This window comes from Pleurodeles waltl, chromosome 2_2, assembly GCF_031143425.1.
Source record: "Pleurodeles waltl isolate 20211129_DDA chromosome 2_2, aPleWal1.hap1.20221129, whole genome shotgun sequence".
In the NCBI taxonomy this organism is placed as follows: Eukaryota; Metazoa; Chordata; class Amphibia; order Caudata; family Salamandridae; genus Pleurodeles; species Pleurodeles waltl.
In genome coordinates, this window is record NC_090439.1 from 1,173,894,169 (window position 1) to 1,173,908,060 (window position 13,892).

Here is a 13,892-nt window from a genome sequence, read left to right on the forward strand (position 1 = left end):
AAAGGATGGTGAAATACAGAGGAATCTGTGCACATGAGCACTTACCTCCTCTGGTGCACCATAGAGCTGTTCATACAGGGGTAGGATCTCAGTCACAAGCCTTTCCAACTCCTCTTGTGAGAAAGCAGGGGCCCTATTACCAGCTGGATGTGGCATGATTGCTCCCAGAGGTGGTACACAGCAGCTCAGTAGTTGAAGTGTTGCTGGCAGCAGTGTCAGGAGTCAAGTGAGGGATTTAGCAGAACATTGCGGTAACGTCCACCACGTACGCGGTCGTCACCGCTGGCAGACACAGCCTCTAGCCCCCGACCACCAATGACAACAACATTGGCCTATGGGTGTGTCCGCCGCAGTTGCAACTGCCTACCGCCATGACGACTTCTGCCAGCGGTCACAGGTGGTTCCCAATGTCCAGTGGAGTAGGTCAGTGAGCCGCTATTTTAGGGGGCAAAAATGCGGGATTAGGCATCCAAAAATGGATCACACCTCCAAAAATGTAATTTTGAGCACAAAAACTTGCTTTTCAAGTCTTTTCATTTAGGTCCTACTACTCATACAACATTGTGTCATGTTGCAGGGCACAGATTGCAATTTACAGTGGGGCACAGTCCACTCCTGACAAAGATCACTCTTAAGCTAGGGACATGCACTCACATTCTGAGTGGCATTTGTAATGCACATTCTTGTTGAGGTCCAGGTACATGATGGCATGTCCATCACTCCGAATAACCCTTGTTTGATAATATAATTGACATGCATCATGTATGTTGCTAGGGACCCAATAATTACTGTTAGTACTCATTTCTTGTCATTCACAGGTACCCAGGGAGGGGGAGGATGTGACAACCTCCTGTCTACCATCCACTGCCAGACCTTCAGACCATGGAAGAATGACATATCATCAGGTACTACCATCTGAATGTGTGAACAATAGTGGACTGATGTAATAAGTTGGAGCCAGACCTGATGCTAGCTATCAGTAATTCAACCAGCCTACCACCCATTGTACAAGTCATGCCAATGTTGCACTTCCTAGCCACATGGTCCTTCCAACATACAGTGGCCCTATCTGGAGGCATGTTCAGTCTGGTGTTGAAGGATGTTCTCTCAGCAATGTCTAAACACCTGGACGGCTATATCCGTTTTCCCCAACATTAGGAATTAACCCATGTGAAAGCAGACTTCTATGGTTTGGTACACATCCCACATGTGGTGGGACTATTGATGGCACACATGTTGGCTTGGTCCCACCGCATGCCAATGAACAAGCATATCGCAACAGAAAGAACTTTCATTCCATCAACGTCCAAGTTGTATGTTTGGCAGACCTATGCATTTCACAGGTCTGTGCCCGTTATCCAAGACCATCCCATGATTCATTCATTATGCAGAACAATGTGATCCCCCAGCTGATGTCACAACTGTACCCAGAGAGGCCCTGGCTGGTTGGTAAGTGACATCTGTCCTGTTTGTGTGTGTGCAATGTCTACTGCGATAATTCTGAGAGAGGAACTTATAGTTGCACTTATGTCCCATTCCTTAACAGGAGGCTCTGCATTTCCAAACTGTCCAAGGTTGTTGATGGCACTAAGGAATCTATGTGAGCCAGGGGAAGCCTGCTTCAGTGAGGGCCATGAAAGAACAAGGCAGGTAGTGGAGTGGGCTTTTGGGCTCCCGAAGGCCAGAGTTTGGTGTCTGGACCAGAGTGGTGGAGCCCTCCTCTACTCACCCGGAAAAGTGTGTCAAATCATTGTAGTCTGGTGCATGCTCCACAACATTGCCCTACGGAGAAATATCCCATACATCCCAGAAGAGGAGGAGCCAGCAGTGCCAGTGGGTGAGCCTCCTGAAATGCCAAATGAGGATGACAGTGGTGAAGTGGAAAGAGCTGACTTGCATGAAGTATGTCATGTGACATAATGACTGTGACTGTACAATGAACTGTGGTTGTCAGGATATGTGGATTAAAGTGTTGTGATAAAACAATGTGGAGCTAATGCTCTGAAATATTCAGCCAGAGGGTGCTTATAGAGTTAGCCTTTGACATTTCCACACCTTGATGTAGCTGCTCTGTTTGTGTCTTTGGAATGCAGATTCATTTAGAGATGCTTGCTATGTGATTTGTGTAATAGGTATTCTTTTCAAGCCTATACTCCTTGTTTTGTCTTTGTCTAGGTACCTTCCCCATGACATCCTCATGTGGACATTTCAGAGTTGTGACATTGGCAGGTATCCAATGCTGTTTGACAAAGGGCGTGGAAATGGATTAATCCAGTAAATGTAGGTCACAGATTTGTGGTATATGAGGCTTTGCCAAGGCAGCTTAGACAATGTGTGGATGGGATTCTGAAGTGCACAACCTACTTGTTTTTTTGTGGTGTGTTGGGCCAATTTCATAATGTGTGTGATCATGTGGGCATGAAATATGTTGTCATCAAGTGTAAGCCAGGCATTCACCTTTCACATGATCTAAACACTCTTTTTGTATGACCTGTATATAGCTGTAGATATGTTTCATCATTGAAGGCCACAGTGCCTGTACCGCAACACTGACATATGTTTGTGGGATAGCACCAGATGCATGGTTTTAGGATTATGATGGGCCCGTGATTAGGGACTGTTGTACTGCCCTCTGTCTGAACCATGGTTTACGTGTTGTTGGAATACTTGTTTTGGGATGTGATAATGTAGGAGGCTGCCCCTCTATGTAGTGTACAAAACTAGGAACACTGTGCATGGGGGCCAGGAAACCACATGTTGGTTTCCAGAGGTAAAAATTAGACCACCTAATGCTCCAATTTTTAAGGTAGCTGGTGGAGAAGTTAGGCTAATCCAGGAGGTGTGGTAAGTATTTGATGTACTCACAAATCCAATCATGCACCACACACCCTCAATGAATAACTCAAGGCTAGAATTTATAAAAACTATTTCAGACTTTTATATACATTTTAAGACCAAGATCTTTAAAATACGCTAAGTACTTTTTGAGATATGACTTTTCAGAGTTTCAATAAAGTTAGTCTTTCTGTGAGTAATTACGCACCATAGGAATCAATAGGCAGTCACTTTTAAAAATGCATTAAAAATTGTACAGTTGAGTTTCCAGTCTCCGTCTTCTGCAGGGTGGTTGAAGTAGTTGATGGGTACACTGTGCCAGCTGGAGAGCCTCAGGCGGCTCCCGGTTCCTGTGGGAGCAGCGTTGGAAAGTCTCTTGGCACAGGTACAGGGCCACCTGGAGAGGCCACTTGGAAAAGGAGTTGGTTTGCAGATTTAAAGATGGTGCCTTGGGGTCCCCTTGGGCTGTTGACGTCGCAAGGGGTTGGGGAACCGGGTACACAGCAGATCCCACGATGCAGGGCTCAGAGCGGCCATATGCAGAAAGATTTGAAGGTCTTGGGACCCTTTGGAGCTGGAGTTAAGTCTTCTTCCGTGGGCCTTGCACTCACAAAGTCCGGGAAATTGGCCCTGAACAATGTGGGGGCACCTTGGCTAGTGCCAGGGTGCCCACACACTAAGTAACTTTGCACCTAACCTTTACCAGGTAAAGGTTAGACATATAGGTGACTTATAAGTTACATAAGTGCAGTGAAAATGGCTGTGAAATAATGTGGGCATTATTTCACTCAGGCTGCAGTGGCAGGCCTGTGTAAGAATTGTCAGAGCTCCCTATGGGTGGCAAAATAAATGCTGCAGCCCAAAGGGATCTCCTGGAACCCCAATACCCTGGGCGACTATTGGTCTTGAACCTCTTGTCTTACAGGTACTCAGGTCTGGAAATCCACTGCTGTTGCATTGCTGGTGTTTGTTCTTCCTGCAGAATCCCCCTATCACAACTTCTGTGCTCTCTGGGGGTAGTAGGTGGTCTTGGGGTGGGCTATTTTTCTAACCCTCACTGTTTTCTTACAGTCCCAGCGACCCTCTACAAGCTCACATAGGTTTGGGGTCCATTCGTGGTTCGCATTCCACTTTTGGAGTATATGGTTTGTGTTGCCCCTATACCTATGTGCTCCTATTGCAATCTACTGTAACTTTACATTGCTTGCATTACTTTTCTTGGTATTACCTGTATAATTTTGGTTTATGTACATATATCTTGTGTATATAACTTATCCTCATACTGAGGGTACTCACTGAGATACTTTTGGCACATTGTCATAATAATAAAGTACCTTTATTTTTAGTAACTCTGTGTATTGTTTTTTCTTATGATATTGTGCATATGACACCAGTGGTATAGTAGGAGCTTTACATGCCCCCTAGTTCAGCCTAAGCTGCTTTACCATAGCTACCTTCTATCAGCCTAAGCTGCTAGAAACGCCTCTTCTGCACTAATAAGGGATAACTGGACCTGGCACAAGGTGTACGTACCGCTGGTACCCACTACAAGCCAGGCCAGCCTCCTACAGCAACACCCACATAACTCAAAGGAATCTGACTCATTCCCAGATTTACAGGACTGGGAATGCATCAGAGTCCTATGCCACCCCAGGGCTGGTGTAAGAAGGATGCAACTGGGAGAAATAACGTTATCTCTCCCCGTTTTTTCCCCTTTCTAGATGTAAACACCTCCTGTGATTGTTTTTGTGCAGAAAGATATTCCTTCCTGCACAGAAACAATCCCCACAACGAAAGCACCCTTGCACTATGGTGCAAGGGTGTCTGCTTTGGCGTTAGGCAGCAATTTGTGTGCCAGAGGAGCGGGAGAGGACAGATATGCGCCATATCTTTTAGATACGGTACATTTCTGAACTTTCCCGATGGTGCAGGCCAGGGCAGCAAGGCACTTGCTGCGCTGCCATGTGCCATGGGCCTTGTAAATGAGGTCCAATATTTTGTTACATCAGTCTAACTATCTAACTCCAATGTTTATTAAGAATGAGATCAAAATCAATCCATCATATAAAATAAATAGAACACATAAACCACACAAATCCAAATAACAATCACATAATATTTATATAAACAAAAAAATATAGCATTTCCCACCCAAAAGGAATGACATATATAACACTGAGGCCATCATTACGAGGGTGGCAGTCTTCAGACCACCTGCCCGCGGTGACAGTCAGGACCACCGCTGCTGTGGTGGTCCAACCACCACATAAACCGCCACGGTTCCGCCAGCACAGTGAGGATCCATGATCCTGACGATCTGGCGGTAGCGGAGATCGTGATCTATCAGATTATGACCCTTTTCTTTGCCAGCCTTTTCATGGCGGTTTCACAGCCATAAAAAGGCTGGCGGAGAACAGGTGCAGGGGGCCATAAAGGGGCCCATGCACTTGGCATGCGCAGTGCAGGGGTCTCCCTGCCCAACACCGCTGCAATGTTCACTGTCTGCTGTGCAGACAGAGAACATTGTGAAGGTGCTTGTGTACCCTGCAGCAGCAGCGTTGCTGCTGGCTCGATTACAAGCTGGAGACAATGCTGCTGACTGTTTTCCATTAGGCTGGCAGGCAGAAACCTTGATTTCTGTCCGCCAGCCCAGCGGGAAACTCTTAATAGATCTGGCGGGGAGTTAGCCAGTGTGGCAGCAACCTCCCATCGGAAGAGCTCCTAATGAAGCCCTGACTGTTGTGTAGCTGCAGATATTCCTCTGCATCAGTGTAGTAAAAAATACTCTACCAAAATTGGAAAAAATATTGCCCGAAAAGTCCCCCAAAAATAAAATGAATTCAATAGAGATCCATAGAAGAAATCCAAATTATCTAGGAACCATAAAAAGAACCCGAAAAAGTGTTTTCAAAACAATGAGGTAACTCTAAAAAAGGAAATCAAAGTAAAAAGCTTTGGTTTAATATAAACCAAAAGTGATTTCCTTCAAAAAAAAAAAAAGAAATTCCCAATGCCCATAAGACACGTTCGTAGACAAAAACCTACAAGGTAAACAAGAAAATCCACTCGCAAGACATATTACAATCCCAAAAATACATATACACCACACTTACTCATCTGAATATAAGTAACATAGCAAAAAGTAACATAACAATACATTACTAAAAGAGCGTATGAATTCCCAAAACTACAAACTAGTGAAAAACACTACTATTAATACAACAAAATGTACAAAAACTCTACAAACATTGCAACTAACCTCTAGACCTCCCCGATTCACCTGCCCAACCTCAAAACAATTTAAAAAAATCCTTAAAAAAGGACTTTACCACTATCTAGGTCCAGGAAAATAGACTAAAATAACACAAATACAGTGCATAAAAGAAGGTGTTGGTTAAAAAAAAGCTGCTAAAACAAACAAAGAAAAAACTATAGCGTATTAGAAATGAATGGGAAATAATTTACAAATGTTGAATAAATGTAATAGAAAATATTAAAAAAACATAAAGCATATAAATAATGCTGTAAAAGTGTTACAAAATGTATAGTATAAATTAAATAATAATATAAAATATACTCAACATATAATAAATATTGATAAAACCTGTTAAAATGATGTTGAACATGTGTGTATAGAACCATTTGAGGAATGTGAAAAAATATTAAACAATGAATAAAAGTGAAAAATGTACAGTAAATGCATATTTTTAGGCTGAAATTTTTATGTTTTAAAAATTGAAAAATATACATTTAAATAAACTTTGAGAACATAAATAAAATCAGAAAAATGTGTTACATGTTTTATTCTATCAAATGTATTTAATAATATTATTGATTACGAACATATTATTTATTATATTTCTTAACACCAATACTAATTAAGAACACCAACAATTTCTACTACTTTCAAAAAAATTAAAACATAAGACTAAAATTATAAAATTTAATAAATACACTCTAACATACCCCATGTTTAAGAAGGTGTTGCACAGTAAAGTAGTAAATTATACTCTTCTCACTCTACTCTACATTAATGTGGGGGCAGTGTTGGACACAAAGAGGGTAACATTTACTATTCCCACTCCTATCTATGCAAATTTGAAGAAGGAGTTGGACCCTAGAGGGCAGATTTATTGAAAAGTGGTGCAACGCGATGCTGCGCCGAAATTGACAGCCCTGCGTCACTTTAGAAATGCAGGGATGCGCTGTATTAAACTGAATTCAGTGCACCCCTGTATTTCCCCCTGCGCTGGCGCTAAATTTAGCTGCCAAAGCAGACATCCTTGCACCATCGTCCAAGGATGTCTGTGTTGAGGGGTGTGATTGTTTATATGCGGGGAGGTGTCCCTTCCTGCACATAAACAATCACTAATGGCGCTTTGGCACTTCTGTGTGTGCTGCACAATGCACCACACACAGAAGTGCCAAAGCGTAATTTTCAAATGATTGTTTATGTGCGGAAAGGGATGCCTTCCCGCACATAAACATTCATTTCTGGCATTTTGCTTTTTCTATGTGTGCGGCAGAACGCAGTACGCATAGAAAAAGCAAAAAACGAGGAGGAATACAAGTATTCCTCTTTGTTGCGCCCTGCTAACGCCACCCCTGAGGGTGGCATTAGATTTTGGCGCTGCCTCAGGTTTACGTGATTTCATAAATCTGAGGCAGAGTCAAAATGCAATGGGTGTTGGTGTGGCACGCCCACAGCAACACCCATTGCACGCCTCTTTCACGCACAGTGCTGCGTGGGAAGGGGAGGTATTTACAGGGTGGCATTAAGCCACAAAAAGTGGATTAATGCCTCCTTATAAATACGGTGCTGTGCTTAGCGCCACAGGAGCGTCACAAAATGTGACGCTCCTGTGGTGTAGGGCGTATAAATACAGCCCTAAATGGGTCAAAAATGTTATTCCCACTCCAATCTATACGAATTTGGGGAAGGTGTTTGACAATAACAGGATGACATTTGCTATTCCAACTCCAATCTAAACCAATTTAAGGAAGGTTTTGGACACTAAAAGGGTGACATTAATTATTCCCACTCCAATATAAACCTCTTTGTAGAAGGTGTTGGACAGTAAATGAATGAGATTTACAATTTCCACTCCAATTTGTATCAATTTATTAAAGATGTTGGACTCTAAAAAAGGTAACATTTACTATTTCCACTCCAATATAAACCAGTCGGGGAAGGAGTTGGACACTAAAGGGTTGACATTTACTATTTCCGCTCCAATCTTACCATACTTGGGTAAGTTGTTGGACACTAAAGGGCTGACATTTACTATTCCCACTCCAAATTAAGCTTATTTGAAGAATGAGTTGGACACCTAAGAGGTAAAATTTACTATTTCCACATTTTCTATCAATCAAATAAACAAAAATTAAATCTAAAAACACTTGAACCAAAACGACAAACCTATGTATTTATATTTAAACATTGACATGTACATACATTGTATTCCAACTGATAATTAATACATTTTAAAAAATATATAAAAATACTACCTTTTTTAAATTTTAAACCAGTAAAAATCATATACCTGAATTAAAAATCATAAAGTAAAAAATATATACAATTAAATTTTAAATTAAAAAATAAGAATATTTTTATTGTAAAATTAGAATGTTAAAACACATTTTAAAAAATATGATATTATGAAAAATTGTGTTTCACAAAAATTATAGAATCTAAAGGCCTGATTATGCTGCAGCGGTAGTCTGATGGTTGCTGTGCTGGCTGTCTGACTGCCGAATTATGCTGTTGGTGGGCTAATGAACTAGGGATCGCCTTAGTCCCGCCAACACGCCAGTATGCATCGACCTCCGTGATGGCGGCTGGGGAGATTGAGCTGTCAGAGGGCGGTACAGACAAGAAAACCACTGTGCACAATCTGATGTACCTGACCGTCGATCAGACTGTGGCGGGGAGACTGCCGGCTTTGAGGTGGCAGAATCAAAGGAAACAGGGAGCTAGCTCCCCCAATTCCTTCTTTTCCCTGCAGGCGCCAATGTGGACCCCTTCGTCTAGTTCTCACCCTTCACAGCAGACACTTTAACCCCCCCAAAAAAGTAATTCAGGTAAGTACCTGTCACAGTGTACTGCCATTGACTGGATTTGGCATGTATGGCTCGGACTTACATTGTAATATGGTGGGTGGGAGCCCGTTGGCTATGTGGTCTGTATTGGGATCGCTGCCTTGGTGGTCTGGCGGTCTGACCTCCAAAGTCACAATCAGGCCCAAAGTTTTTATATGAAAAATGATGATTGTTTCATTTTTTGCAAAAAAAAAATTGTATATTTTTTTCCTTTTTATTTTGTATCATATAAATGTGTTTTTAATATGAAAAATATGTTTCAATGTACCATTAATATATATTTTACTTAATCATAAATTACAACTTATTAACATTGTTAATGTATCAAAATAAATGTAAACATTTTATAAAATTAATTTGTATATCATTAAAATATTTAACATATAATTGACTTTAAAACATACTCTTTTTAAACATCTCCCTACCCTTAGCCCCTAAAATGGCAAAATTGTGCTGCTAAAAAAATTGGAAAACCATAATATGTACATTAATGCAGCTTAAAGCAGAACATTTTGCAATTTTATATTTATTAGATTATCTTACTAAAAACACAAAAAGAACTAATAAACATATAGATTCAAACACACTACAATACTCATTACCACTTACAAACAATATAACATACACCCTTATTTCCTAAATCTATATTTTTAACAGCAATATTAAAAACAAAACATAAAACAATTATTTTACCTTTGATATTCTGGTGACCATATTTTTTACATTCCTTTATTCTTGACACAATATTTTTGTATCTATCACAATATGTTTTCCCCGATATTTGGTCCAAACACTTAAGCTACAGTTTGCTACTCTGTTCATTACCTATGGGGTGCACCACATCAAATTTCAATTCAGTTCCAGGTAAGATACTACCTATTAGCAAATTCCACTCTGTATGACATTTGAGTATTAGTTGAAGTGGTGGAGTACCTAACTCAAGTAATATTCTAAGTCCTTGTCAGGCTGAACCACCAATTATCATAAATTAACCTGAGATTGATTCCTGGTAGCTAAAGGTCAATGCAGACAGGCTTAACTTAGAGGCAATATATAAAGTATTTATACAGTACTAACAAAGTAACAAAGACAAAATGTGACAAAACACAAATCCCAACCTAATTTAAAGACATGTAGAATAGTTGATTCTCTTGGCACATTCTAGTGTACTCATATCTGTGCCTCACTGCATACACACCCTTGATTCCCTCTGCTCACACCAGTAACTCACTGTGACTGTGCTCACACCTGCTTCTAGCAGGGCTCACATATCTGCTTCTTTAAAAAGTTATTTACATTGTTTTCTGCCCCAACCCTCATCACTTACCTGGCAGGTATTAGATTGTGTGGTCTGGCACAGAGACACATCACATCTCAAATATACTTCAGACTGTTCTTTAAAGATGAAGGTCTCTATCTCAAACATGACTTCCAGGGACTGGCCATTCTGAAACACATGTACGTTCACATCCTGCGTCACTGCACAGCTGTGAAGAGAAGAGCATTGCAAAGCTAGATTTCAATGATTGCTTATAAGGTACATTTGCCCCCTAAAGGTAACTGACTCTCAGTGTGTGCATCAGTGCCGTACAATGGTGGCGTGTGAGATATTCTTATTGGACAATTGTGTGAAAGAGTTTTTCAATTGTTTTTATAAGGACAAAACTGAGGTTTAACCAAGTAATCAGTTATTAGGATGGATTTGGTTTTTCCATATTTTAGTAGTTACCTGAATATGGGTTTATTTGCTTCAGGTCATTTATGAAATATATTGCACATTCCACTTGTATAGCACAAAGGGACTAAAAGCCAGCACGTGTTGACACTCATTATATTAATATGCTGCTTTTTCAGGGCTTATAAAAAGCATTGATGGTGTTCTGCAGTCAGCCATTTTTAAAGGTACTGATGCATGGTTTCACCATATACCTATCCAAGAGTATGATAGCGCCATTCAGTCAGTTCTGGGTTCATCCTGCAGTACTACAGGATTCAACCTGCCAGAGATGATTGAACAGATGATACTCACATCTAGGTGTTGCATCTGCAGTTTATCTTCCATACCATGCATTCACCACCAAAGAGGTAGTCAAATCGTTTCTTGAGAAAGGTGGTTACATTTTTGTTGAAGAGTTTCAATCTGATGTACAAAATGTAGTTGCTGACTGTCTGCTTACCTCTCCAGAAGTTTGATACTGAGGACAGTAGCTTGGAATGAAGGCATTGTTGTAGAAGACTGAGAAAGATGTTAAGCTGAAGAAGAGACTTTAGTAAAAGCAAAAAGCTTTGTGTTGGAGATTTGGCGTAAGAAACATGTTTTAGAAAACCATGTCAAATCATTTTGGGAGATTCATGAGGAACTCTAACTTTAAGATCAGAAAACTCTGCAGAGGTGAGAAATCGATAGCAACAATGTTGAAACACATGTTGGCCTTTGGTCCCTCTGTGTTATTAAAGTGGAACTAAATAAGTGGAAAGACATTTTGTTTTGAATAAATGATCCTAAAGCAAGGAAGCTTATATTCATGTATCTAATAATGTATGTTAAAAACAAACACATTCTGATAACTAATTAGAGTTCTAGATCTTGACTTTTGAATTGATTGAAATCATGCAGTTCTAGGGAGAGGTATTATAACCTGTTGGAAGTCAACCTGCCTGTCCACTTTAGAGCCATACTTCAGGAATTCTCATCTCTTGCAAACACTTTTCTAATCAGCCCCTCTCACAGATCTTAGGGCCTCTGAAAGGTCATGGGAGTGAGATCTGATGCCTTTGTTTTTTTTTTGAATTAGAAACCTGACTCGCAGGCGTGAGCCTCTATTAAAATCAGTTATGCCCAGGGATATTGGACACTATTTTGAGAGTGTTCCACGCACACAACCACTAAGACTGACAGTGTGTGCTAGTAAGTGAGTGTTTAAAGGTGTGAGACAGACTCTTTTTTTTAATAAAGAAATTTTATTGATTTTGCAGAAAAATAAGATAGTGTTACAAACATTTAAGATGGCACCAATGGGCACCCAACATTGGTCAAACTTATTGTCCCAGGCAACACATTATAGATGAGAGTTACGCGCCACCATGTTAGACTGACCCTGAAGATGCCACACACCAACCAATTAGGGGGGATCTGGAGGGGGGTCCGTGCCGACCCTCTTTAGTGTAGTGTCTTTCGGCGTTGTGGGAGGGGTACATGCTGCGGCTTCCCATTTCCCCCATATCTTATTATATTTGTTCGGGCAACCTCTGGCCTCATATACCAGTTTTTCACGTTGCACACACCAATCCACCCCTCGCCTCCACTTAGTCAGTGCCAGAGCACCCCTGGCATTCCAGTCAGCCATTATGTCCCTTTTGGTCACCAGACACGCCACCCCAAGGAAGGTTCGGTCTGATCTTCTCAGCCCAATGTCTCCCATAATCCCCAGCAGGAGAGGCAGTGGCGCCCTCCCTATATCTTCCTGTAGGACATCAGAGACATCCTTAAAGCCCGCCCTCCAGTAGGTCGCTATGACCGGGCATGCCCAAACCATGTGAAAGAAATCGGCTGCGGGATTCGTGCATCGGGGGCAATCAGCTGTGGGTCGGAGGCCCGCTCTGTGTAATTTAGTGGGTGTAAGGTATGCTGTGTGGAGGTAGTAGGTCTGTATTAACAGGAAGCGGGAGGCCATCGTTAGGGTGCGTGGGGCCATCAGTGCCTCGCCCCAATCCACTTCTTCTATAGGACCCACCCATCCCTCCCATCTCTGACGGAGCCCCTCTAGGGAACGAGCAGTGTTGGTGACCAAGGTGCGGTATATCTGGGAAACACCTCCCTTGCCCAGGTTCCCCATCAGCGCCTTTGCCTCCATAGGGCTATATTCTGGTATGTTGTCCCCTGTCTGTACGTGTGTTAGCAGGGCGTGGCGGAGCTGGAGATATTTAAGGAATTGCATCTTGTTTAGTGAAAATAGTTTCTGGAGGTCCTCAAAGGATCGCATGTGTGTCCCGCCCCAAACGTCACCTAGTGTGGAAATGCCTATATTGTCCCATTTCTGAAATCCCTCCAGGCCCGCTACCTCTGTCAAATGTTTCCCATGCCACAACGGGATTTGTTGGGTGAGATGCCCCCACCATCTCAACACCTTCTGAGCCGCCCACCATCCCAGTAGGATCACCTTAGTCACGTCTGGGACTTCTCGGGAGATCGGTCCCACGTACAGGGAGTCGAAGATCCGCGGATAGCTCAGTGTTTGGAGTGCCAGTCGGTATGCCGGATCTGTCCATCCACCCCCCACCCAGTCGTTAATCACGAGCAGGTGCATTGCGAGGTGATAATAATGGATATTGGACATGCCCAATCCCCCATCGTAAACGTCTCTCTGGCAGGTTTTGAGCACCAGTCGAGGGCGGGTGCCGTTCCATATGAATTGGCGTGCTAACAAGTCTGTCTCCCTAAACCATCTCATGGGGATGAGATGCGGAAAGTTCTGCAGTAGGTAAAGGAGTCTGGGGAGGATCATCATCTTATAGAGGGCTATTCTGCCAAGGATATTGAGGGGGAGAGTCCTCCATCGCTGGAGGTCAGTCCTGATTCTTCTAATTAAAGGTGTAATATTGAGCTCCCAAGTTAGATCAGGGAGTAGTGAAACGTGTATTCCCAGGTATTTAAAACTGTTTCTTCTCACTGGGATGTTTTGTTGCCAATCTACGCAGTCTTGGAAGCGATGGAGGGGGACCAACAGAGACTTGCTGGGGTTTAGAGTCAGCCCTGAGGCCTCCGCGAAGAGGCCCAGGATATGTAAAACGCGAGGACCGCTCGTGGCCGGGTTGGAGATATATTATAGGACATCGTCCGCGTATGGCGCCACCCGGTCCTCTGCACAAGCAGCCCAGGGCCACCCCTCAATCAGAGGGTCTTCTCTCAATAGTATCGCCAGGGGTTCTATTGTTAGTGCAAAGAGCAGAGGGGATAA

The 13,892-nt window shown here is 42.3% G+C and overlaps 1 protein-coding gene across 1 annotated transcript in view; it reads right to left on the reverse strand.

Moving 5' to 3' along the window:
• LOC138283044 (uromodulin-like) overlaps positions 1-13,892 on the reverse strand; it is a 158,924-nt gene that overhangs the window by 37,396 nt on the left and 107,636 nt on the right. Inside the window, exon 8 of the mRNA XM_069221178.1 lies at positions 10,262-10,421. Coding sequence (XP_069077279.1) covers positions 10,262-10,421 — 160 coding nt within the window. The remainder of the gene's footprint in view (positions 1-10,261; positions 10,422-13,892) is intronic.